The sequence below is a fragment of the Gallus gallus genome, chromosome 15 (assembly GCF_016699485.2).
Source record: "Gallus gallus isolate bGalGal1 chromosome 15, bGalGal1.mat.broiler.GRCg7b, whole genome shotgun sequence".
Lineage (NCBI taxonomy): Eukaryota > Metazoa > Chordata > Aves > Galliformes > Phasianidae > Gallus > Gallus gallus.
Window position 1 is genome coordinate 7,143,696 of NC_052546.1, and position 21,154 is coordinate 7,164,849.

At 55.1% G+C, this 21,154-nt stretch overlaps 2 protein-coding genes across 3 annotated transcripts; one reads left to right on the forward strand and one right to left on the reverse strand.

Moving 5' to 3' along the window:
* Positions 1-1,862: 1,862 nt before the first annotated feature.
* On the forward strand, positions 1,863-8,324 carry ASPHD1 (aspartate beta-hydroxylase domain containing 1). The gene is made up of 4 exons (XM_015275490.4): positions 1,863-2,011; positions 4,032-5,025; positions 6,319-6,432; positions 7,099-8,324. The coding sequence occupies exons 2-4, from the start codon at positions 4,218-4,220 to the stop codon at positions 7,206-7,208; spliced, it is 1,032 nt and encodes a 343-aa protein (XP_015130976.1). The 5' UTR covers positions 1,863-2,011; positions 4,032-4,217; the 3' UTR covers positions 7,209-8,324.
* Positions 8,142-21,129, reverse strand: HPS4 (HPS4, biogenesis of lysosomal organelles complex 3 subunit 2). 2 transcript variants are annotated; one of them, XM_415198.7, is made up of 13 exons: positions 21,021-21,129; positions 20,641-20,731; positions 20,150-20,293; positions 19,171-19,278; positions 18,666-18,782; positions 18,447-18,541; positions 18,060-18,132; positions 17,369-17,402; positions 16,698-16,785; positions 15,321-16,233; positions 12,833-12,965; positions 12,081-12,189; positions 8,142-10,664 (listed from the first exon to the last, which is right to left on the reverse strand). In XM_415198.7, the coding sequence occupies exons 1-13, from the start codon at positions 21,050-21,052 to the stop codon at positions 10,493-10,495; spliced, it is 2,109 nt and encodes a 702-aa protein (XP_415198.4). In that variant the 5' UTR covers positions 21,053-21,129; the 3' UTR covers positions 8,142-10,492. The 2 variants fall into 2 exon arrangements, with proteins under 2 accessions (XP_415198.4, XP_040504480.1); XM_040648546.2 differs by lacking the exons at positions 20,641-20,731; positions 21,021-21,129 and adding an exon at positions 19,982-20,056 and having other exon boundaries at positions 20,150-20,303.
* Positions 21,130-21,154: the final 25 nt, after the last annotated feature.

The following is a 21,154-nucleotide window of genomic DNA, read 5'->3' on the forward strand; positions in this document are numbered from 1 at the left end:
TGGAAACCCTGTTTGGACCTCTGGAAATCCTGGGACCTTGCTGAGACCCCTCCTGGGATCCCAATGGGACCTCTGGGAAAGTTAGGTCCCCCCTGGGACTCTTCCTTGAGACTCCTGGAAGCCTGCAGGGACCCTCCTTGGACTACCAGTACCCCTGGGACCTCGCTGAGGCCCCTTCTGGGATCCCAATGGGACCTCTGGGAAAGCTGGGACACCCCTGGGACCCTCGAGACTCCTGGAACACTGCAGAGACCTTCCTTGGACTTCTAGGACCCCTGAGACCTTGCTGAGACCCCTTCTAGGGGCCTGATGGGAACATGCTGTGTCCTCTGGGAATGCTGGGACTCCCCGAGGGATCCCGCTGGGTGATGTGCAGAAGGGCAGGGGGAGCAGCTGCCCGGACTCTCTGGCAGCAGAGGGGGACAGAGACACACAGCCCCACGGGCAGTGCCCCGTGCTGATTGAGCTGAGCCCTCCCGAGCGTCTGTGCAGCTCCACACACAGCCCAGTGACATCACCCTGTGCTCTGAAAAATGCTCTTTTAAAAAAGGTGATGATGTGCCACGAGCTAATGGCTTCATTTAGCAGCTGTCAGGCTAATGCACGGGAGGGCGAAGGAGCCAAAGCTCTGATGTGCAGCGCTCCCCGGAGTGAAAGCTTGGGTTATTTTTGGACGGAGATGGCAAGAGAATGAAAATGAAGGGGGGGGGGGGGGAAGGAAAAGAACCTCAATGCTGCCTCTTCTCCTCGATGACGTAAAGCAGGAGCCAATCTCTGGCCTCCCGCTGTGTGCCACGGCTCGAGCTCTGTCTGGGCGCAGCAGCTGTGCCCTCCCCAGCATCCCTCTGCACAGAGGATGCTCGTAGAGCAGGAAGGATTCCACGTGGTCCGGGGCCTTCCCAGAGTGCTGGGTATGTTCTCAGCAGGAGCTCGAACAGGGCTGGTGGGGCGTGTGAGCAGCAGGGTGGGCCTGGATGAGCACGGAGGGTTGGGGCAGGAGGCCGCCCCGCTCCTCTCCCCCCTCTCAGAGCTCTCCCAGCTGGGGGAAATCTCCCTCGCAAACTGGTTGCAGCACGAAGAGGGGCAGGGGAGGAAAACAGCAAGCAAGCAGGAAGCAGAAAGGCTCAAGACAAACTGTTTCTCCCCCAGCACTTAAGAGTCAGTAAGGGACACCCCCGATGTCCTCCTCTACAGCCTAGAGCTGCTCTCTTCCATAGGGCTGAAGCGTGGAAGCGTTCAAGTTCCGTTGAGAAAAGGAACTTTTGGAGAGGAGCTGCGCCGCCCCGCTCGGGCTGGCAGGAGCAGCTGGAGGGCGTGCTCTGCTGGGCAGCACCGGCAGCCGTCCCGTTGTCACTTACGGACCGAGGAACTCTACTAACCGCAGGGGCAGAGCTGGCTGTGAGCCCCGGGGGCTGCGCACCCCCCCGGGACCCGTGTCCCCAGTGGTGCCGCAACGCAGCACCCCCTGCGCCCCAGGCTGCCCTCATCCCGGACACCCACAACATCGGGGAGCAGCGGCTCCTGCAGCCCGCCTGCTGCCTCCCCAGCGCCCTGTATCCCTGCAGGCGGCATTCCCTCCACCCGAGACGCCCGCATCCCCGGAGCTTCACACCGCTGCGTCTCCGAGCGCCTGCCCTTCTGCAGCGCCTGCACGATCCGCGGGGCCGGGACCCCCATCCGTCCTCCCTGCATCCTGACTGCTGCAGCCCCGTCCCCGTTGGAACGCCCCCCATCCCCGCCTGCCGCAGCCCCGGCGCACCCGGTGGCGCGGTGCGGGGGTTGCGGTGCGGGAGCGCGGGGGCGCGGCGAGGGGCGGGGGCGGCCGCAGCGGAGGGCGGGGCCGGGCGGGCGGTGCGTGGCCCGGGGCCCGCAGGCTGTGCCGCCCGGCGCGGTGCCGGCGGGGGCGGCGCGGGCCCCTCCTGCCCGGGCTGCTGGGAGTTGTGGTCCGAGGAGGCGGCGAACGGAGCGGAGCGGAGCGGCGGCCCCGCACGTCCCCGCACGGCAGCAGCAGGTCGGTGCCGCCGCATCCAGCGCGGGGCGGGCGGGGCCGGGATGCGGGGCCGTTGTGCGCGGGGGTTGCAGCCGTGCCCGGGGCTCCACGGCGGGTGACACCGCGGGGACGGGTGCCGCCGATGTGAAACGGGCGCGCTGCAGCGGGCGATGCCGGCTGGGGTGACGCCGTCGCAGCGAGCGGCACCGCTGGGGTGGCACCGAGCCGCCTGGCCGCGCTCCAGCTCCGTAGTAGCAGCCCACGGCCGGCCTCGCCCCGGCACTCGCCGTGCCCGCGGAGCAGAGCGCGATGCCTCCGAGCCGAGGCCATCCCCGCCGCGCAGCCTGGGCGCTGGGGCACGCGGCGTGGGGATCCCGGCCCACAGCCGCCTCCTCCCGGAGCCGCCGGTGCCCTGCGAAGCTGTCAGGATGCAACTTGGTGCTGCATCGGAGCCTCTCTGCTTCATTACGTAACGCCGCTGCTGCCTGGCACGGAGCTCGCCTCCACGTCCTGCACAACTTCGGGGCACCGGGGAACGGATGGGCGCTATTCGGGACCGACTGCCGGTTGTTATCAGCTGACGATGCGCGGATCTCAGGCTATGGGCGCCCTGTGCTAAAAGCTGTGTGCGGTGGAGCCGGGCATCTCCTGCAGCCTGGGTGCCCCTTGGGTTGGGGCACTGCTCTGCCACGCACCGGCACAGCTGTGGGGCTGCCTGTGCCAGCACGGGAGCGAGCTGTCGGGATGCATCCAACCCCAGTTCCCAGCCTTTCCCTGGGGAGTCGGGATGGGTGCTGGGTGGTTTTGGTCTCTCATCACCCTGGTGGCTGCCCCATGTGAAGTGCTGCCTGCAGCCCTGGGCTGGCAGAGGGGCTGTGCCCACGGTGGAGGCCCCCAAGGCTGTCAGATTCCTCCAGGCAGCCTCCACAGAAGGTCCCCATTGCCAGTCTCCCTGCTCTGTTCCAGGGCTGGATTGCTGCTCTGAATGCCATGGGACCGTGCCACCCTGGGGAACACCCCCAGCACTGGCCCATGGTGATGCTCAGGAGGAGGGCTGTGCTGGGGAAGCTGGAGGGACTCCAGCCAGTGGGGATGGAGGGAAGCTGCCTTGAAATTTCCAGGCTGCTCCAACGTGCCACGTGGACTGCAGGGCCCAGGCAGCGGGTGTGGGGAGGTGCACACGTCCCTCCCATCTGAGCAGAGCTGCCCCTGCCTTTGGGCTGCAGCTGCAGGAGGGCCCCAGCCACAGCTCCACCAGCCGAACCGCACCCTCCCCCCCCTTGCCATTTGTGGGGAAATGCACATAGATTAAGGAGCTGCAGAACCTCAGCAGAGAAAGAAGGGAAAGGCTGGAGAGCTCCCCTGGCTGACAAACCCACCCTGCACCTTCAGGTCGGTGCTCCTACAGAGAGACAGAGCTCTGGGGGTGGAATTTGGAGAGGGCACAGGGCATACGTAGCTGCAGGGAACAGGAGGGTCACCTCACCCCACTGCTGCCCCAAGAGCTCCACCAGCCTGGAGCCTTGCTGGCATCTCTGCTTTGTGCTGCACATTGGTGAAGCCTGCAGGGATGGGATGTTATGCTGCAGTGGGTGTGAGCCCACGGGGCTGTCGTAGGGAACCTGTGGAGGGTGCTGGCTTCAGTGCTGGTGGCAACCCCACTGTCTTTGGAGGGACAGAGTCTTTTGGAAGGAGAGTTTCAGAGCATTTAGATCAAGATGATAAATCGATGAGTGGTGAGATAGGGCTGTTAAGAGACCATTCTGAGCTTGGCCCCTGGCTGCCTTATCAGCTGGATTTCGGGCATGATAAGGGACTGATGGAGAGGAGAAATTTGGAGGAAGAGCAGAGGAGGAGGTGGGGCAGTGGGAGCAAGGAGGGGGGGAAGGATGGCTCTGCTGCTTCCCTTATAGCTGGCAATGAGATTCTTATCGGCGATGCTGCTGGGACCGGGTGTGGACTTCTTGTGAAACAACCCCAGGCTGTTGGGCCACTGCCCTCTGCCCACACCCCCATAACACCTCTGGGTTTGTCTCTCCAGAGCCCCCCAGCGCTGCATATCGGGATGAGGTGGGCACGGTGCTGCTGACCCCCAACTCCCAGGAGCATGCCGAGCTGGGCCCGGCCGCGGCCCTGCACCCCCATGGCAGTGCTGCATGGAGTGGGTGCCCCTTCACAGCACCAGGACTGAGCGCCGGGCCCCCCCTGCGCCCTTCACCACCCCACCATGCCTCTGGTGTGGCTGCCGGACTGGAGCTGCTCCCTGGACGGGCTGCGGGATTTCATTGCCGCCGGCATCCAGTCGTTCCGGGACTGCGACGGCGGCGCTCTGCTGGCCGTGGGCTGCCTGCTGCTGCTCTTTGTCTGGTACTGCTACCACGTGGGTCGCGAGCAGCCCCGCGCCTACCCCGCCGTCAATGCGTTGATGCAGGGCGCCGAGGCCAACGGCGTGCAGAACGGCTTCGTCTACTGCCACGCGCCCGAGTGCGCGCGCTGCTCGCCCCACGATGGCCTCAACCAGAAGCTCTACCACAACCTGCAGGAGTACGCCAAGCGCTATTCCTGGTCCGGCATGGGCAGGATCCATAAGGGCATCCGTGAGCAGGGCCGCTACCTCAACAGCCGGCCCTCCATCCAGAAGCCGGAGGTGTTCTTCCTGCCCGACCTGCCCACCGCCCCCTACTTCTCGCGGGACGCTCAGAAGCACGACGTGGAGGTGCTGGAGCGCAACTTCCAGACCATCCTGTGCGAGTTTGAGAGCCTCTACAAAGCGTTCTCAAACTGCAGCCTCCCACAAGGATGGAAAATGAACAGCACGCCCAGCGGGGAGTGGTTCACCTTCTACCTGGTGAACCAGGGCATGTGCGTGCCCAGGAACTGCAGGAGATGCCCACGGACGTACCGCTTGCTCGGCAGCCTTCGCACCTGCATTGGCAACAATGTCTTTGGGAACGCTTGTATCTCTGTGCTGAGCCCTGGCACCGTCATCGCCGAGCACTACGGCCCCACCAACATCCGCATCCGCTGCCACCTGGGTGAGTGCCCGGCGGGTGGGCGTTCTGTGGGCTATCCCTGCTCCAGGGCCGTGTATTCAGGCTGCCCCTCACCCATCCCAGGGTTGGTTCTCGCCCCACTGGATGTTGCCGTGAGCCCGGACTGGGGCCAGGTGCCACCCTGGTGCCAGCCCCGGGGCAGGGACAGGGCCACGTGCAGGTGGCTCTGGGTGTCCCCTCGGTGCTCCCAGCCCCACGGGTGCTGGGGAGAGCCCATGCGGCACAGATGGTGGCGGGGGAGGCACCGCACGGGCGCTGCTGGCAAACAGTGAGCGCGGCCGCTCTGCCAGCTCCCGACGGGTGAGCGCCGGCTGTGGCTGCCTTTGGTTAGAAGCAGGAGATGGTCTCAGAGCTGATCGGAGGGCTCTGTGGTGCTTCAGCGCAGCCACTCCCAGGGCAGATGAGCCCCGTGGAGGGTCAGAGCACAGAGCAGGCACGGCTCAGCCAGGTCCTAGCTGCAGGTGCAGGCAGTGTGGGTCCCTCCTTTGTCCTGTGCTCTCCTACATCCCACTCCACCTGCTTGCTGGCTGCTGCCCTACAGCCGGGATGCAGCACTCCCGCTGACATCCCCACCTGTTCCAGCTCCTGCTGTGCTCACAGCGTGGTTGCATTTGAGCCAAGCACCTTCCAGGTCAGCTGCTCTGCAAAGCAGGACAGCACTCAGCATAGATGGATCCTTTCAGGTGTTTCCCCAGGCCTCACTGTTGCTGTGATGAACGCAGGGGCCATGCATAGCACCAGTCCTGTTCCCCCAGGGCTGCCTGCCTGCATCCAGACCCATCCAGCTGGAGCTACTGCACAGGGAAATGGGTTTGGGTTTTGTAGTCTTTGAAACATGCATTAGAAACACCCAGCAGCTTTTGTGCTCCTGGCTCTCCTGGGCAGCTGCAGTCCTTGCTACGCTCGCTTGGATTTGGCACAGAATCCCACTCTGCTCATTTGCAGCAATTTTACCATTTGCAGGTCATGGGAGCGCTGCTTCTTTCTGCACCTCAGCTGCATCCTCAGGGCAGGTGACTGCTCCAGCTCCAGTAGCTCTAACCCTGCCATGGGTGACATTGCTGCTGCACAAAAGGTGGCATTAAGAGCCCCCAGGGGCCTCTGCCCTGTGCTGAGCTCAGCATCTGCTGCTCCTGCTCCTTGCAGGGAAGCAGCCCTTTGGCAGCCCTCAGTCTCTACTTTGCCCACAGTCAGCAGCACGGAACTCACTGCTCACATTTTTGGACTGCTCCCATCAGGAACTGACCCACCTCTGTCCTCTGTTTGTACCCAAAGGTCTGAAGACCCCCAGCAACTGTGAGCTGGTGGTGGGGGGTGAGCCGCAGTGCTGGGCTGAGGGTCGCTGCCTGCTCTTTGATGACTCCTTCCTGCACACCGCCTTTCATGAAGGTAAGCACAGGGCTGGGGGCTGCAGTCCCGTCCTCCCCTGGTTCTACTCCAGCTTCCTCCCTGTTTCCTGGGACTCCAATCCCAGACCTGCACGGGCTGCCCCCTCAGCAGACAATTTGCACATCCCGTGGCAGCACAGCACTGCCGGAGGGTGTAGGGTTGGTTTTGCTGCCTTGGTGTCTGCTGAAGGCTGTTCTGCTTCGCCTCGCCTGCCTTAGCTGGTATTAGTTGCCGATGGCATGGAAGAACCAAGCAGAGCTGCTTCATGTAAGGAAGCAGGTGGGAGAACAAAAGCTGTTGCTCCCACATATTCCCTGCTACGGAATTGGGAAATGCAGCTTATTTCAGAGCCGCAGGGATGGGGAAGGGCAGAATAGCGCAGCAGCAGCTCTGAGCCACAGCTGCAAAGATGGCACTCAGCATCACACCTGCTGCCCTGTTGTGTGTGATTGCAAACAGCAGCACAGGGGCCCTGCAGGGAGCACCCTGCCCTGTGTGCAGGAGGCACAGGGCAGTGATGTACAGGCAACACCCACTGGAGCTGCATGGGACCAATCTCAAAGCAGCGTGCGCTGTGCTGGGGTGCACACAGCAACCTTGCTGAGCGCCTCAGTGCTGCAAGCAGGGCACAGAGCAATGCCTCACCCTGCACTTCATCCCACCCAGGTCCTCCCGAGGAGGGTCCCCGTGTGGTCTTCATGGTGGACCTTTGGCATCCCAACGTGGCAGCCGCCGAGCGCCAGGCGCTGGATTTCATCTTCGCCCCAGGACGCTGAAGCCACCGCCGTGCTGTCAGGGTGAGGGCACCGCAGCTCCAGCGCCGCCTGCGGCCGCTGCCCAGGGCAGGGGCTTCCTCACAGTGCCGGGGTCTCCTCCTGTGAGTCTTGTAAATGGAACCTTCGACGTGTATCAGCGGCATCTCTTTCCTTCCATCAAGGCTTCAGGGATTATTTTCCACCATGGCGGTGCATCGCGTTCCCTCCATGGTTAGATGCAGTCCCACTCCCATCCGTGTTATGTTGCTCGTGTTTCGCAGTGTTCAGAAGTAGAGTTACAAGGGTGTTTGTTTGAATGTAATAATGTAAAGTTTCTCGTGGTCATCAAAAGGACAACGCTCACGTGCCCAAGACAGCAAAGCAGGGTGAAGCACTGCGCTCAGCCTGCCCCTGCCCAGCTTGCAGCCCCCATGCTGACAGATGGATGGACAGACAGAGGGCAGAGGGCTGCAGTGGCACCACAATGGGACAGCACCACCACGGGATGGCACCGTGATGCCCGCTGGCTTGGCTGCACACGGCCCAGGCAGCACGTCCACCCTGCTGCAGGGATGGTGCACAGCCAGCCCTGCTCTGTAACCTCACGCAAGGAGCTACCAATGTCTGAATGTCCTCCCTGTTCTACCTGCAACCCTTGGCTTTCACAAGTTGAAGCCAGGATGCCCGCAGGGGCAGGGGGCAGTTCAGAGGGACTTTGGTTTCCTGCAGAGATGGCAGGGAGGAGAGGCAGCCAGCCCTCCTGCTGCTGGTCACTCATCCCCATCCCACAGCCAGGGCGAGCACAGGGAGGCAGTGCCCACACACCTGAGAGCACAGCAAAGATTTCCAGGCTCAGCATCGCCCTCCTCCCAGCCCCTCCTCGGGACGCAGCCCCACTCGAGAACGATTTCTTTACAGATTTTTCAGATTGCAAGATAAGGCAGAGATTTCAAATACATCTGAGATATTTTTTACACCTGTCTTGTTACAGAATATCTGAAGTGCATGATTTCTACACGCCTTGATTATTTGGAAACAGGCTCTGAGGAAGCAGGCTGGCTTGGTAACTGTGACAGTTTGGTAACATTCCTACAGTGGATAAGTAAAGATTATCAATAAACTGTTGTGCTGAAAACAGACCAGGCTCTGCCTGCTTGTGTAACTGTTCCAGGGTAAAGCAAAACACAGAGGAGCTGGATCCTTTCCTGAGCTGGCCCCAGCAGCTCAGCTCACTGTAAAGAACAAAGCATTGGAAATAACAGGAGCTGCAGGGTGGGAGGAGGTGATGGGCTGAGGCTGAACTGGCATGCAGCGAGTGAGGGCATGGTTTCAGCACAGCCCCAGCCCCCTGCCCATGCTATCAGGGGGCACAACAGGCAGCTGCCTGGCAGCTCCCTGCATTGATCCCACCCCTCAGGTCCCTGCTGCCCTGCAAAGCTGGACAGCTGACCCCAGCCTGCCATCAGCCACCAGTACTGGCCCTGCCAAGGCAGCAGCAGGAACCACCACACTGATCCAGCGCTCTTCAGGCTCGGCCAAAGGGCCTTCCAAAAGGAAAATAAATAAATAAACTCCCCAAACCACATTTTGGAAAACATTTGCAGCTGCCTGCAGTGACACATCAAGGGCAGCAGGCAGCCTCAGCAGGAGCAGCTCTAGGATGCCGTGCTGCCTCTCACACAACATTTGCTGTCCTTCTGCACAAAAGCCAGTACCCAATACACCCCCCTCCAGCCCCAAGGCAGCTTGGCACTGCTCAGCAACAGCCTTGACCCCATTAGCAAGACGTGGCCAGGGCAACAGCTGCTCCTTGTCACTGCACTTTAACATGACCCCTTCTAAACATCCTCTCTCCCATGCAACCATTAAGCCTGGAGCGCTTTAGTGTCCTACCCCAAAGACCATGTTCCTCTTAAGCAAAGCCCTGGAGGCGATCCTGGAGGCCAGATGCAGCTCAAGCAGCAGAACACAACGGAACCAGCCCAGCTGTTCACTGCTAACAGACGGCACAGCAGATTGCAGCGGAAGATTTCTGAAGACAGCAGGCAATGGCATCTATTTTGTGCTTTGCTGCTGTGCCAGAACTCCCTCCTGTCCCTCTCGGGCTTCTCCTTCAGCTCTGTGCTTCCTGATGAAGCACACATCACTGCCGGAGCTCAGCCCGGAGGGAGCTAACAGCACTGTTCAGTTCACCCAACCCCAACACGAGCCACAAACAAGGCAGAGTGAGTGAGACTCTGGCCGCTGACACAGAGCTCTTGCATGAGTCTTGGAGACTTTTATTTTCACAGTGATGTGTGTGTACGTAGCAGCAGCAGTCTCAGAACACAGCACAGTCAGATGGTAAGATTCATCACTCAGGGCTAGCAGCCACCACTGCCTGTCCCACCCCAGCAAGCCAGTGACAAGGGGATGCACAAGCAGAAAGACAACAAATGCCAAGGAGCTATAAAGCCTCTTTGGTCCCATCAGCTTAAGGGGCTGGCACCTGCCTTCTCAGCCAATAGAGTGCAAACAAATAGAGCTATGAGAGCCAGAAGGTGAAGCACGGTACTCCAACAGGAGGGGAAAGACATGGGTGGCTGAGGAGCAGAGGGATGTAGTGCATTCAGGGCCCCCAGGGGAGGCCAGAGGGTTGCAGCACCTTTCTGCTTTCTGGTGGGCATCTTGGAAGGAACACTGAGCACGCACGGGCAAAAGGACAAGGATTTGCCAAATACAGCTACAGAATAAAACTTACTGACAGCTACTGGAAGGGATTAAGGAGTTTTGCTGCACATGTTCTATTCCAGTTAGTCAGACAGCTTGCAGGCAATTAATCAAGATAAGGCACCGCGTTGCAGCAGGGAATCATTTCTGTAGATAAGGAGGTATAAAAAAAGCCCAAGTCTGACCAGGACAAGCACAGTAACAGAACTCAAGGCAAGTGCAGGGTTTGAAAGCAAGCACTGCCCCGTAATCCATTGTCCCGTGTAGCTTAGAGCAAGGAGAGGTTCTACTTTTGGTCAAGGCACTCCAGGAGTCTCTGCAGTGGCAGAGCACCACAAAGAGTCCTACAAGTCAATGTAAACTGAACACCCCAACACATTTTCTATCTTCAGTCTTTGGTAAGTGCTAACATCAATGACATCACGCACAACGTGCTGCAGGAGCAGGGCAGTAAGAGTGCTCCTTCATCAGGGCAGGTTGGAGACCACAGTTAGCACATAGCATTGTGCTTACAGAACAAATGGCTTTGAGAATTTGGTTACAGGAGATGAACCAGCTTTCATTATTGCTGAGATACGCTACCTCAGTGCATCAGTTCAAAGTAGGTTCACTCCATGCTTCAGTAGCTTTTGCTTGGCTTTGTTTGGCAAGCTGAAAGCACTGTCCTGAGGGTTGGGAGCACCCGAGTTGCGGAGCGGAGCACCCAGCTGCTGGAAGTAGGTCTCCTGGACGGGGTTCCGGCAGGCATACACTGCTGTGGAGGCATTCCTGGTGAGACAGGAGAGAAAGCAGAAATCAGGACTTACAGTTTTGTGCTCACAGTGCTGGGCACTGGAATGCTCATAGCACTAGACTCCCACCTAGTTAGAAGGACTTCAAGATCCATGTAAACCCTGCAGTGTATTGCCAGAAGGCCACAGGGAACCAGACCCTCCTTCTCAAAGGACCAGATCCTAAGAGAAAGGGCCATATCCCTCATAGTCTGCGACCTGCTCAGCAGCATTAACACCTAACTCACTGCTGCAATCCCTAAGCAAATCCCAGCACAGCACCCTGCTGCAGGAACCACACGAGGTTATTTAGTCACATGCATGATGAAACCAAGACACTGATCAGACACTGGAACCCAACAGGCTCAAGTCATTGAGTAAAAAAACAGCACTCAGTGTTTACCTGTGAGAGAGCTCGGAGGAAGCAAAGCAAAGGACTCTGCATTTTCCTCCTTGACAGCGGAAAGCAGCAACTGATATGTTTGCTGACACCCTCCTGTGACAACTCTCCATAAAAGAAAGCAGTTTTAGTCATCTTGTTACTCAGTCTGATTCACACACAGTGTTGCTTTTTTTGGGGCAACACAGAATGCGCCAGCTTACCCAGTATCAGATTTAAGGAGCCAGTCAATCTAATGCTAAACAAGGAGACTCCAGCACTGAAGCATATGATTCACATTCCCTTGGCAAGCATCATAAAAAGTGAAGCAGTAATTCCCAGAAGCATCTTTATTTCATCACGTTCTGGACAAACAAGCGTGGCCAGGCAAGCAGAATCTCTGCTCACACAACATAACCACCCTCCTTGAGGATGCAGGAGCATAGAGTGCTGCAGCACAGAAGCAGCCTTAGCTGTGGCTGCGTGGAGAGGCTCTGACTGTGATAAGACCATCTTGCTTGGCGCATCACAATTGAGTTTGCCACGCACATTACTGTGTGTTTCCAACTCAACAAGCCGTGCAAGAAAACAAAATCTAGGTTGCCAATTCTGTGCGCCTTTGGCTCGCAGCCGAGACACAAATTTATTAGGAACAGCTATATTTAAAACTGTCTCTTAGAACCTTATGGTGCCATGATCTGATAATATTCTAGTATTATATCTTAATCCAAACCCATGGCACAACTCAGCTGTGCCTTCAGCTCACTCACATCAGTGCCATTTTAGCTTGTTAGCACCCAGATCACACTACAGGCAGAATATTAAGCGCCCTACATCTGAAAAGCAGGGTGTTTAATAAGGAATCAGGGAATAAGGTGACACCACCGACCCCTGGCTAGAGACTCCACCATGATGACAGCACTTGCCAGACCTCAGCAAGCAGCGTCAGAGAACACTGATGCAGCACCCACCTACTTTGTGCGCTACACGGCAGCCCTGTGACTGGAAGAGGAGGGAGTAATGAACACACCTTACCTAACAATCACTTCTGAAACAGTTGGAAGCCGATTGAAGTCAGAGTGGATCAGTGTGGCAGCCCTCAGGAAGTGCCGATCCAGGGGGCCGGGTGGATGGGACACATTGGCTGCAGGACACAAGTAGGGGGGTGTTAGAAGCCTGTGCTGGGAAGAAGAGTGCTCCTACTTCCCAAGCAGGAAAATGCTGTGGATTTCTCCCACATTCCCTGTGTATCAGCAGAGCAGAGTGGATGACACCTTAAGTCCCAGCGTGACCTCAACATCCAGTAGCTGCACATTCCTCAGCCACACACAGACAAAGCCTGGGGTGCCGGGGTGCTCCATTGCCTCTGCCCACGTGTACCCGGGCTGCAGGGGTGCAAGGAAGACCTGAGGTGTGGTTGCCTGCAATCACTGGGGTTTCTCTCATTCCCTAAGGCAATTCTTCTAAGCTGCAGAGAGCCAGGCTACTGTCTGGGAGGCTGCCAGGAAAAGGGAAACATGAGAATGAACAGGAGCAGTTTGTGCATGGGGCTTCCTGCGCGTATGTGGTCTGCCGTCAGCCCAGGGCAGCACCCTTCCAACTGCTGGCTACCATCTGCTCCCAGATCTTGCTTCTCCCAGCTAGAAATGACTTAACACTACCATCACTCAGGGCCATTTCTTAAGTGTCAGCTGCACCAACTTAGCAAGCAGTGTGTCCGAGAAGCTGTCTGAAACACAAGGAAAGGCTACCACAAACCCCAAACAGTCCATCAAGTGCAGGCTTACCTGTGAGCACATTCTGGATGCAGTCATAGTGAGTGAAGCTGTAGGTTGCCTTGGCTGAGGACAGAAAGTCTTTGGGCAAAGTCTCCCTCAGATGAACCTCGAGGCCATTCAGAGAAGCCAGACTGCTGTGGTACTGTATACAGGGTAAAAGGCATATGTTAGAGCAGACGTGCAAGGAGGCAGCGTAGGGAGTGTGGTGACTGATGCACATGTTACAGGGATCAGAGCCCTCCTTCTGCTGCCCAGGCTCCCACCAGAACTGTAGTAACATGGGCAGAGGGAAGCAGTGAGATAGGGACTCAGAAAAGGGTACCCCAGCCTGGAAACAAGCCATTAAACCACCTGATGCTATTTGCAACGGGAAGACACCGTTAATTTACCATCAAACATTACCCATCCAGGGCTCATATTTATATCCTGCCCATGACTTTCTGTAGTTTACCTGAAGGCAGTGACAGCCCAGCAGGGAGCTGCAGACCTGAGTGACACACTCACACATCAGTGCAATGGCACACAAGGGAGGGGACAGGAACAGGGCAGCTCTGTGATGGCCTGGTGCTCACCACAAGGCCCTGGACCAGCAGCAGGACTGCAGCGTTGGGGCAGTGGGCAGATTAACTCCATTATCTCCCTAATCCTCCACCTCGCTCCCTCCCCATAGAGGATCAGGCCTCCATTCAGCACAACACAGGGCCTGCCCTTGACCCCAGGTTGCAGGACAGATCTGTTTTTCTGTGCAACGAAGAGATAACACCTTCCTACAGCCGTGCACCAGGATCAGGCTCCTGCCTGCTCTGCAGCAAAGGTCCGTGCTAGGAGCCGCTCCCTGTGGGCTGGTCTGTGCTGCTTGCAGCTGCACAAGTAGCATATTTTACCCTTCTTTGGTGTCATTCAGGGACCTCAAAGCACTCGACAAATTAGCTACAACTAAGGTTTGACAACCCTGAGAGCTGAGGGTCATTTTTAATCCACAGATAAACAAAGGAACAGAGAGGCTGAGGTTGCGCCTCGTGCCCAAGCACGATGCCAGCAGCAGCCTGCAAGGTCCCAGCTCTGTGACCTGGAGCAACACGCTGTTCCTTCTGGGACAGCAGGACTGGCAGCCCATCTCCTCCAGGAAACAACACCTGAATGAGCTGAGTGACAAACCGAGCCAGAATGGGCCCACCAGGCTCACTGCCAGTCATGCTCAGGTTTTGATGGGAGAAAAAGACATGCAATACATGCCTGTCACCAACAGCACTAACCCAGTCTGCACCAGGAAGGACCTCCAGCTCTCAAGCCAGCGGTCCCTACCCACACACACCCTGCAGCCTCTTCCCTTCACCAGAGCAGGCACAGCACAGCGGGAGCTGAGCAGCCCTGTTCCAAACAAGCAGAATGGAGACAGGGCAACCTGACACAGCTGCTGCAGGAGGTGAAGGCTTGCCAGCCCCTGCAGCAATCCTTCCCTTAGCAAGGCAACCCGTGTGCTGTGCATCCCTCTGTGTACAGGGGTCACAGACACAGCCCCCCAAGTTTCAGAGCTCAGAAGCAAAGAGTAACCTTGAGGCTCTGCCAGTGCTGGGCGGCAGCATTAGTCTGAGCTCTCCTCCACCTTCCAGTCTGACAGCTAAAGAAATGAGGTTGTTCCTATGGCAACTGGCATATCAAACAGGCCTCTGCAGCTTTGACTCAGCTCCCTGGCTGAGGCAGAGGCAGGGCATCGCTCTGCAGACAAATACTTCACAGGGAAATGCCGGGAGCAGGCACATCCTTCCCCCGCACCCGTGAGCAGCTCATTAACTGCACTGCACTGCTCAGCGGGGAGCTGCACACAGCAGTGGAGGCACCCTGGATCACTCCAGTGCTTCACCTGCATTGGGTGCTCTAGTGGCACCCATCGCTCCTGCTGCAGGTCCCTGGGCAGGAGGGAAGGGAAGTGAGGAATGGTCAGGAAGGGGGGGAGGGGTCCAAGCAGGCTGGAGGGGTCAAGGCAAGCAGACTCATTTAGAGAGGAAGCGCTGCTGGGAGCTGCTGCCAGATACATCTTGCTGGTGCCTCCAGACAGAAGCTGCGACACGCAATGTGGATGTTAGACAGAGAACATACCTTGCTTTCCAAAAAGCACTACAGAACTGACAGGGTTTCCAGCAAATCTCAAAAGCAGCATGGCCCCCTGGCAGCCAGCAGGGCTGTCTCACGCTTGCACTGACACGTTCTGCTCAGGAGTGCTGCACGGGTGCTAACACACAATAACAGCTCTGGGTGCCACCCGTGACAGCGCTCCCACCTCTCAGGCTGGCTCCTTACACTCACTAACAGATCTGAGTTCTCTCTGGTTGTGGTGACTCTGCTCAGCAAAGCGACTTTGCCTTCCATGCCACAAAGTGGGTAAGAGATGGGCACACAGATTCAACACTCGCTCTCCACTACCAACCCCCATCTCACCCTACCACAAGCCAAGCAGCTGTGAGACCTGCAGGTGTGGAAGACATTTCCTACTTACCACATCCTCAATTGAGCTCCGGTCATCTTGGAAGTGATCTTCAGCTAGCAGAGTGAGCACGAGCCCCTTGATGCTGTGGACATACAAGCTCATCTGAGTGAACTTGCAGTGCTTGTCAGACTCTGCACCCTGGGCTGCCAGTCTGCCTGCCTGAGGCCACTCTTGCTCCCCACTCTGAGTACAGTCTGTGTTCTCTGCTGGGGCACTGGGCAGCCCCTCCTGAACATCTGCAGCCATCGGCTGACTCTTGCTTCTGAGCTCTGACTGTGCAACAGGGGTTGGGCAATCCAAACTCCAACTATCACCGGCTGCATCACTTTCCGCAGAGACACTATTTTGGCTCAGAGTCCCTTGTTTCTCTTGTTCATTCGACTTCCTTCTGCTCAGCTCTTGGGCAGCAGAGCAGGTAGTTGGACTGGCATTGTCTGCAAGACAGCTCTGAAAACTGTGTTGTTCAACATGAGAGTCCACAATGAATTCCTGCGTGCTCTGACTCTCCTGTTCCTTGGCATATGGGTTTGGAAAGGAAAAGCCTTCCAGATATGAATCCATAGTTTGAGCATACTGAGCAGTACGGAGCTCAGAAGGGCTCAGCAGCTCTTTTACATGTCCGTCTGATGAGAAGGATGGTTTTCTATTGAGCTCTGACCTTTCGTTGCCTGGGCTGCTCAGTTCTGCTGTTGGAGAACTCCTTTTCCTGGCTTCCATTTTGGGGAAGCCCTCCAAAGGAACTGTGTTTGCAAAGCTGCCTGATTGTACGACATCTTCTGGCGTGGCTGTGCTTGAAGCTTGCTCAGTGAGCACAGAGATATCATTCAGGTCTTGGTTTATGTGAATTCCTGTCGATTCTGAAACGGCTGGGGAGCTGAGAACGTTATTCTCTCCTCTAGGGCTTGCTGGGGCTGTGGTTGATCTAGCAGGAGATGACAAATTGATTAAACTACTGTACTGCTCTGTTTGGACTTATTACATACCAAATAATTTTTATCACTTCCAGCTACAAAAGAACATCTACCTTGGTAAAGGACAAGGTATGTTCTAACACAGGTGAAAAGCATGGCCCTTTTACATTGCAAACTCCCAGGAATGTTACTCCCTTATTCACAACACACAAAGTCTTAAAGAACAGCACTGTGAATCAAGAAACAACAGAACAGTTGGTCTTGGAAAAGAGTTTTGCTTCAGGCCACTTCACAGCAGAGATATGGATACCTGAAATTCTGTCCAGCCTCAAAAACCTCAGGCAACTTGAAAACACAGATGCTAGAGCCTGAATTAATGTTTGAGAAAACAACAGCAATGGCTGTGAGGACACAGTGCCTCATGTTGTAGTCCCTTGTCCTAAGAGCCTCTTTATGCATCACACTGCTTTCCTACCTATTCATCCACTCCACTTGGAGCACTGAGACTTCATCTTCTGTGAGGAACACCGGGACAATACGGACACCCTGCGGCAAGGGAGAATCTGCAAGGGCAATGGAGGTTTGAGAATTAAATTAGCATGCCCCAGCGTACAGAACAGAAGCTAAACTCCATCCTGTATCCTGGGGCACCACAAGATGACTGGGTCTGACTAGGCAGCAATTTCCCATTCTCTTAATCTACTTAGCATCTAAAATGACACATTTTTCCCTTTTTTTTCCCCCCCTCTAGCTGTCCTGGCAGAATATGTATTAACCAATGCTCAAAAACAACTGTAGGCTTGGACTGAAAGCATCAGCCATCTGTTTTCAAGGTTCCATCAGTGGCCAAGTAGACACATGGGTAACTGGAATAAAAGCAGGCATGTTGGGCATCTGCAGAACTCGCAATTAAACTCAAAAGAGCAAACCTCCTTTGTTTAGCTGAAGGATCTAGTTCTGATTACACAACGCCCACTGGCACATGCTGACTAGCAGCAGCAGTACCCCCAGGGATATGCTCATGCATTCAGCAAGAGCTTTGACACAAATCCCAGCAAACTGCCTCATACTCTCACTGCAGAGAACGCAGCCCAATACACTGCTGCTGGGCGCTTGACTATCAGCACTCTGCAGCTGGATACTCACCAGGCTCCTGCTGCTCCTCACTTCCAGGCTCACTCTGAAAGAAAAGTCAAGAATCAGCTCAGTGCCCCCAGGACATCCCTTTCAGTCTCCTCACAGAACAATGCAGGTCCTGTTTGCTACTACAACAGACCCTAGACCACCCCCTTCAGCAAATGCAGTCACCAGTTTACCAGGTTTGACAAGGATTTGCTCCTTATGTAGTTCTCAAAGTGAAAGGGACTTCCCAAGAAACAAAATACAGCTGGGAAAAATACCACAATCTCCTACTACTGCCTACTGAGTGCATAAAAACTTGGATCTCTCAACCTGAGGGAGAAGAGAGGCCTTCCTCATGCGCAGTGTTGATATTTTTGGAGATCTTGAACCCCATAAATAATTACCTCTGATAAGGGCAATGAGAAGTGATCTATTTGTCACTTTCAGATACTCATTTTGGATACTGAACACTCAATTCCCAAATCTGGGTAAAACACTAATCAAACATCACACAGATGAGAATTCATGAACTCAGATTGAAACAAAAGCAAATTCCTAGTGCCATGAGACCTTACTGAACCTTAATTAATAAAAGCTCTAATCTTCAGCATCAATATTTGTTCTTCTCAATAACAGCACACAAAATCTACGTGACGAGCTCCTAGATTATCTGCACAAGCATATATCTGCATGCAGAGAATGCTCAGCAACATACCTGGCCTGAAGACTCACTGCCTTGCAGGAGAACTTTAGCAGTGAGAGGAGGTGGCAATTGCGTGCTCACAATCCTAGAAGAGCAAAACAAAGCCATACATGAGCAGAGCACCACTTGCACCTTGCTGAGATCCGCATTCTGCAGATCCTCCAAAAGGCTCTACAGGAGGGGAAGTTTCACTGAAGCATAAAGCCCTCTGCAGCACTGCAGTAAAGCTCAAAGAACACTGACAATGTTTGGTTAAAAAAAGAAAAAATTAAATCTCATGCAAACAGAAGAGCAATACAGCATGATGCATTCTGGGAACACGGTCCTGAGAAAGCATAGATCTAATACACAGATTTAACATGCTTAGGTTGACACTCTGGGTCATGCCTGGTTACTTACAAGCCTTTGTAGATAATGCAGCCTGCCAAGACGTGGGGAGAGCGCTGGCAAGTCTGCAAGATGAGAGCTGCTTTCAGTAAAAGCAGTGGGTCCACCTAGACAGAGAGAACCAGAAGTTATGCCAGAGAGCTCTTGGAAATACTCCAAATAGCAAATAAAAACAGAAACATTGGCACTAAGGCATTGATAGAGCTGTGCACTGCAGAGGACAGACTTCACCTTGGTTTTGTCCAGATTCCAGAGAGAATTGAAAATCTTGTGGAGGTCATCGGTGCTTTTTTGGATATATTCAATGTATCTGTCCCACAGCCTGTTTAGCTCCTCCTGAGAAAACTCCTAGGGACAACAAAAATCCGTATGGCTATCAGTTCACAGGCTTCAATGCACTCACAATGGCTACATGCAATCAGTCTGGGACAGCATCTACAAATGGCAAAGCTTATGAGCATCAGGAGAAAGACAATACGGGGAGAAAACGACTTTATGAACATCTATTAAACACCCTGCAAACATTTACACAGCCTTGGTGGAATAGGAGGACGGGCCTGTACGTATCCCAGGATTACTATGTGAAAAGTGTGAGCTTAGTCTGATCCTTATGAGTAGGAAGACAGTGTAAGGGAACACAACAGCATGTCTGTACCAGGACAGAGCTTGGCCAATATAAAAAGGGGCAGAGATCTCGTCCTAGCCATAAACATCACAGCTGCTGATCCTTAGTTACCATGTAAGCCTGGTGCACAGGTCCATTGTAGAATGTGAAGAGGCTGATCAACTGCTCCAGAAACCGTCTACAGCTGATATCAGGGAGGTCAACAGCACAGCCCAGCACCTTTAATGCAGAAAGCCATGAAAGATGAGCATTCACTGGGAAAACCCATAAACAACAGGTGAGAACAACTCATACTGCTCTCAAGTGAGTATCAAAGGGACACAAGCAGTTTTGTAGCAGGCAAACAACCCCCAAGTTCACAAGTCAAATGAAAAGGAAATCCAAAAATACCCACAGAAGAGCCCTGGCACAGACAGGATGAGTAAAAGAAGCTGGCAGTCCAGTGTTTTACACACCCTCCCTTTCCATCACATGTCAGATGACCTAGCTCAGTGCTATGTAAGCTGAATAGCACTGCCAGTTAAGCAGGTCTGACTGGCCTTAGTCCAGTTTCCCAGGGATGGTATAGGGTACTTTTGTCATGACTCTACTGCACACAGCTCTTTATACACTAAACATCTGTTAACACTGACAAAGCTTTGCATCAGGAATGTTGAAAGTTAGAAAATCAAACAGTAACATTTCTACACAGGGAAAGCAAGTCCTTATTATAAGCACACAGGCTTCTATTCAGACATTACCAATAGTCCATAGATATACATAACTACAAAAGCCTCAACTTTTGATAGGCATTGCCAGGCACATATTAAGAACATATGTTTCTTGTGAACACACAAATGAGGTATGTGAAGCTTTTTTAAAACAGCTGAAGTGATCGCCTTTACATGTGCTTACACGCTGTGGTAAACAAAACCTAAGTTACCTTGCAATGAAAAGTTGTGCATTGCAAGTTCACACCCTAGCTCTCCCCAGGTCTATCTGTGAGCAGGCCCATACCCTGAAAAGAAAAAGAAACCCTCTTAGTTCGATACAGCAGGTCAGACCTACTCCCTGTGTTAGGTCTGCAGTGCCTCCAGACCTCAGAACTCACCCACAGGTAGTCTCCATCCACTATAACTGCAAATTTGAGCTTTTTCAGGCGAATAAGGCTTGGAGGAGCTCCTGAAATCTCAGTCATGCAGTGCACCACTCCGGCAATCTGTCCACACAGCAGCTCCTGCTGGTCAGGGAGAGTCTGACAAGGAAGGAAGGCAACAACGATTTACTGTCTTCCCTTTTAAAAGGGGCTGGGAGGGAAAGAAATCACAACTACATCCATAAATTCAATAGCAGATGCAGCAGCAGAGGCAAATCTCAGCACTGCTGGCACCTGCAGCCAAGGGAGCTGAGTGTGAGCACTCAGGAGCACTGTGAGCAGCTCTAAGCTCCAGGCTGCTCTGCCCCTGGGAGGTTTCTGAGAGCTTTTACAAACACTGAATGAGAACTAAGCCAAAGTTCCACCTGGAAACCCTGAATGAGAATTATCAGCACGTTTTCACAGAGGCACCCACATAAAGGCACCAAAACAAACGCAGCCCTTACCTGAGAAGGATAAAAATAACAAATCCCAGCGCTCGTAGGATCTCCCTCCTCCTTAACCTTGGAGCCATCGTAAAGGAAGAAGTAATTACACCTAGAAAAGCAAAGAATCGGTGGAGACGATTGAAACGCTTGGAAAGGACGACGTTTCTCCCCCCGTTACCTCAGGTATAGCAGCACGGGCTGTTACCCGAGGCGTTCTCCTCACAGAAACACCGAGACGCAGCACACAAAGATGCCACGTTATTGAAAGGGACCCCGCACGGCCGGGCTGCCCCCGGCTGAGGAGGGCTGGGCCCACCCGGGTGCTGCCCTGCGTGGGTGCAGCGGGCAGCTCCCCCTCCGTTCCCGCGCTCCCCCGGGACCGCCCCCACAGCGCTCACCACGAGGCCGAGCCCTGCTGGGGCCGAGCCATGAGTGCCGCGGCCTGGAGCGCTGCTGCTGCCGGCAGACTGGAGAGGAGCCGCTCCCGCGCAGCACCGCCAATCACGTGACTGCACCACGTGACACCGGCCCT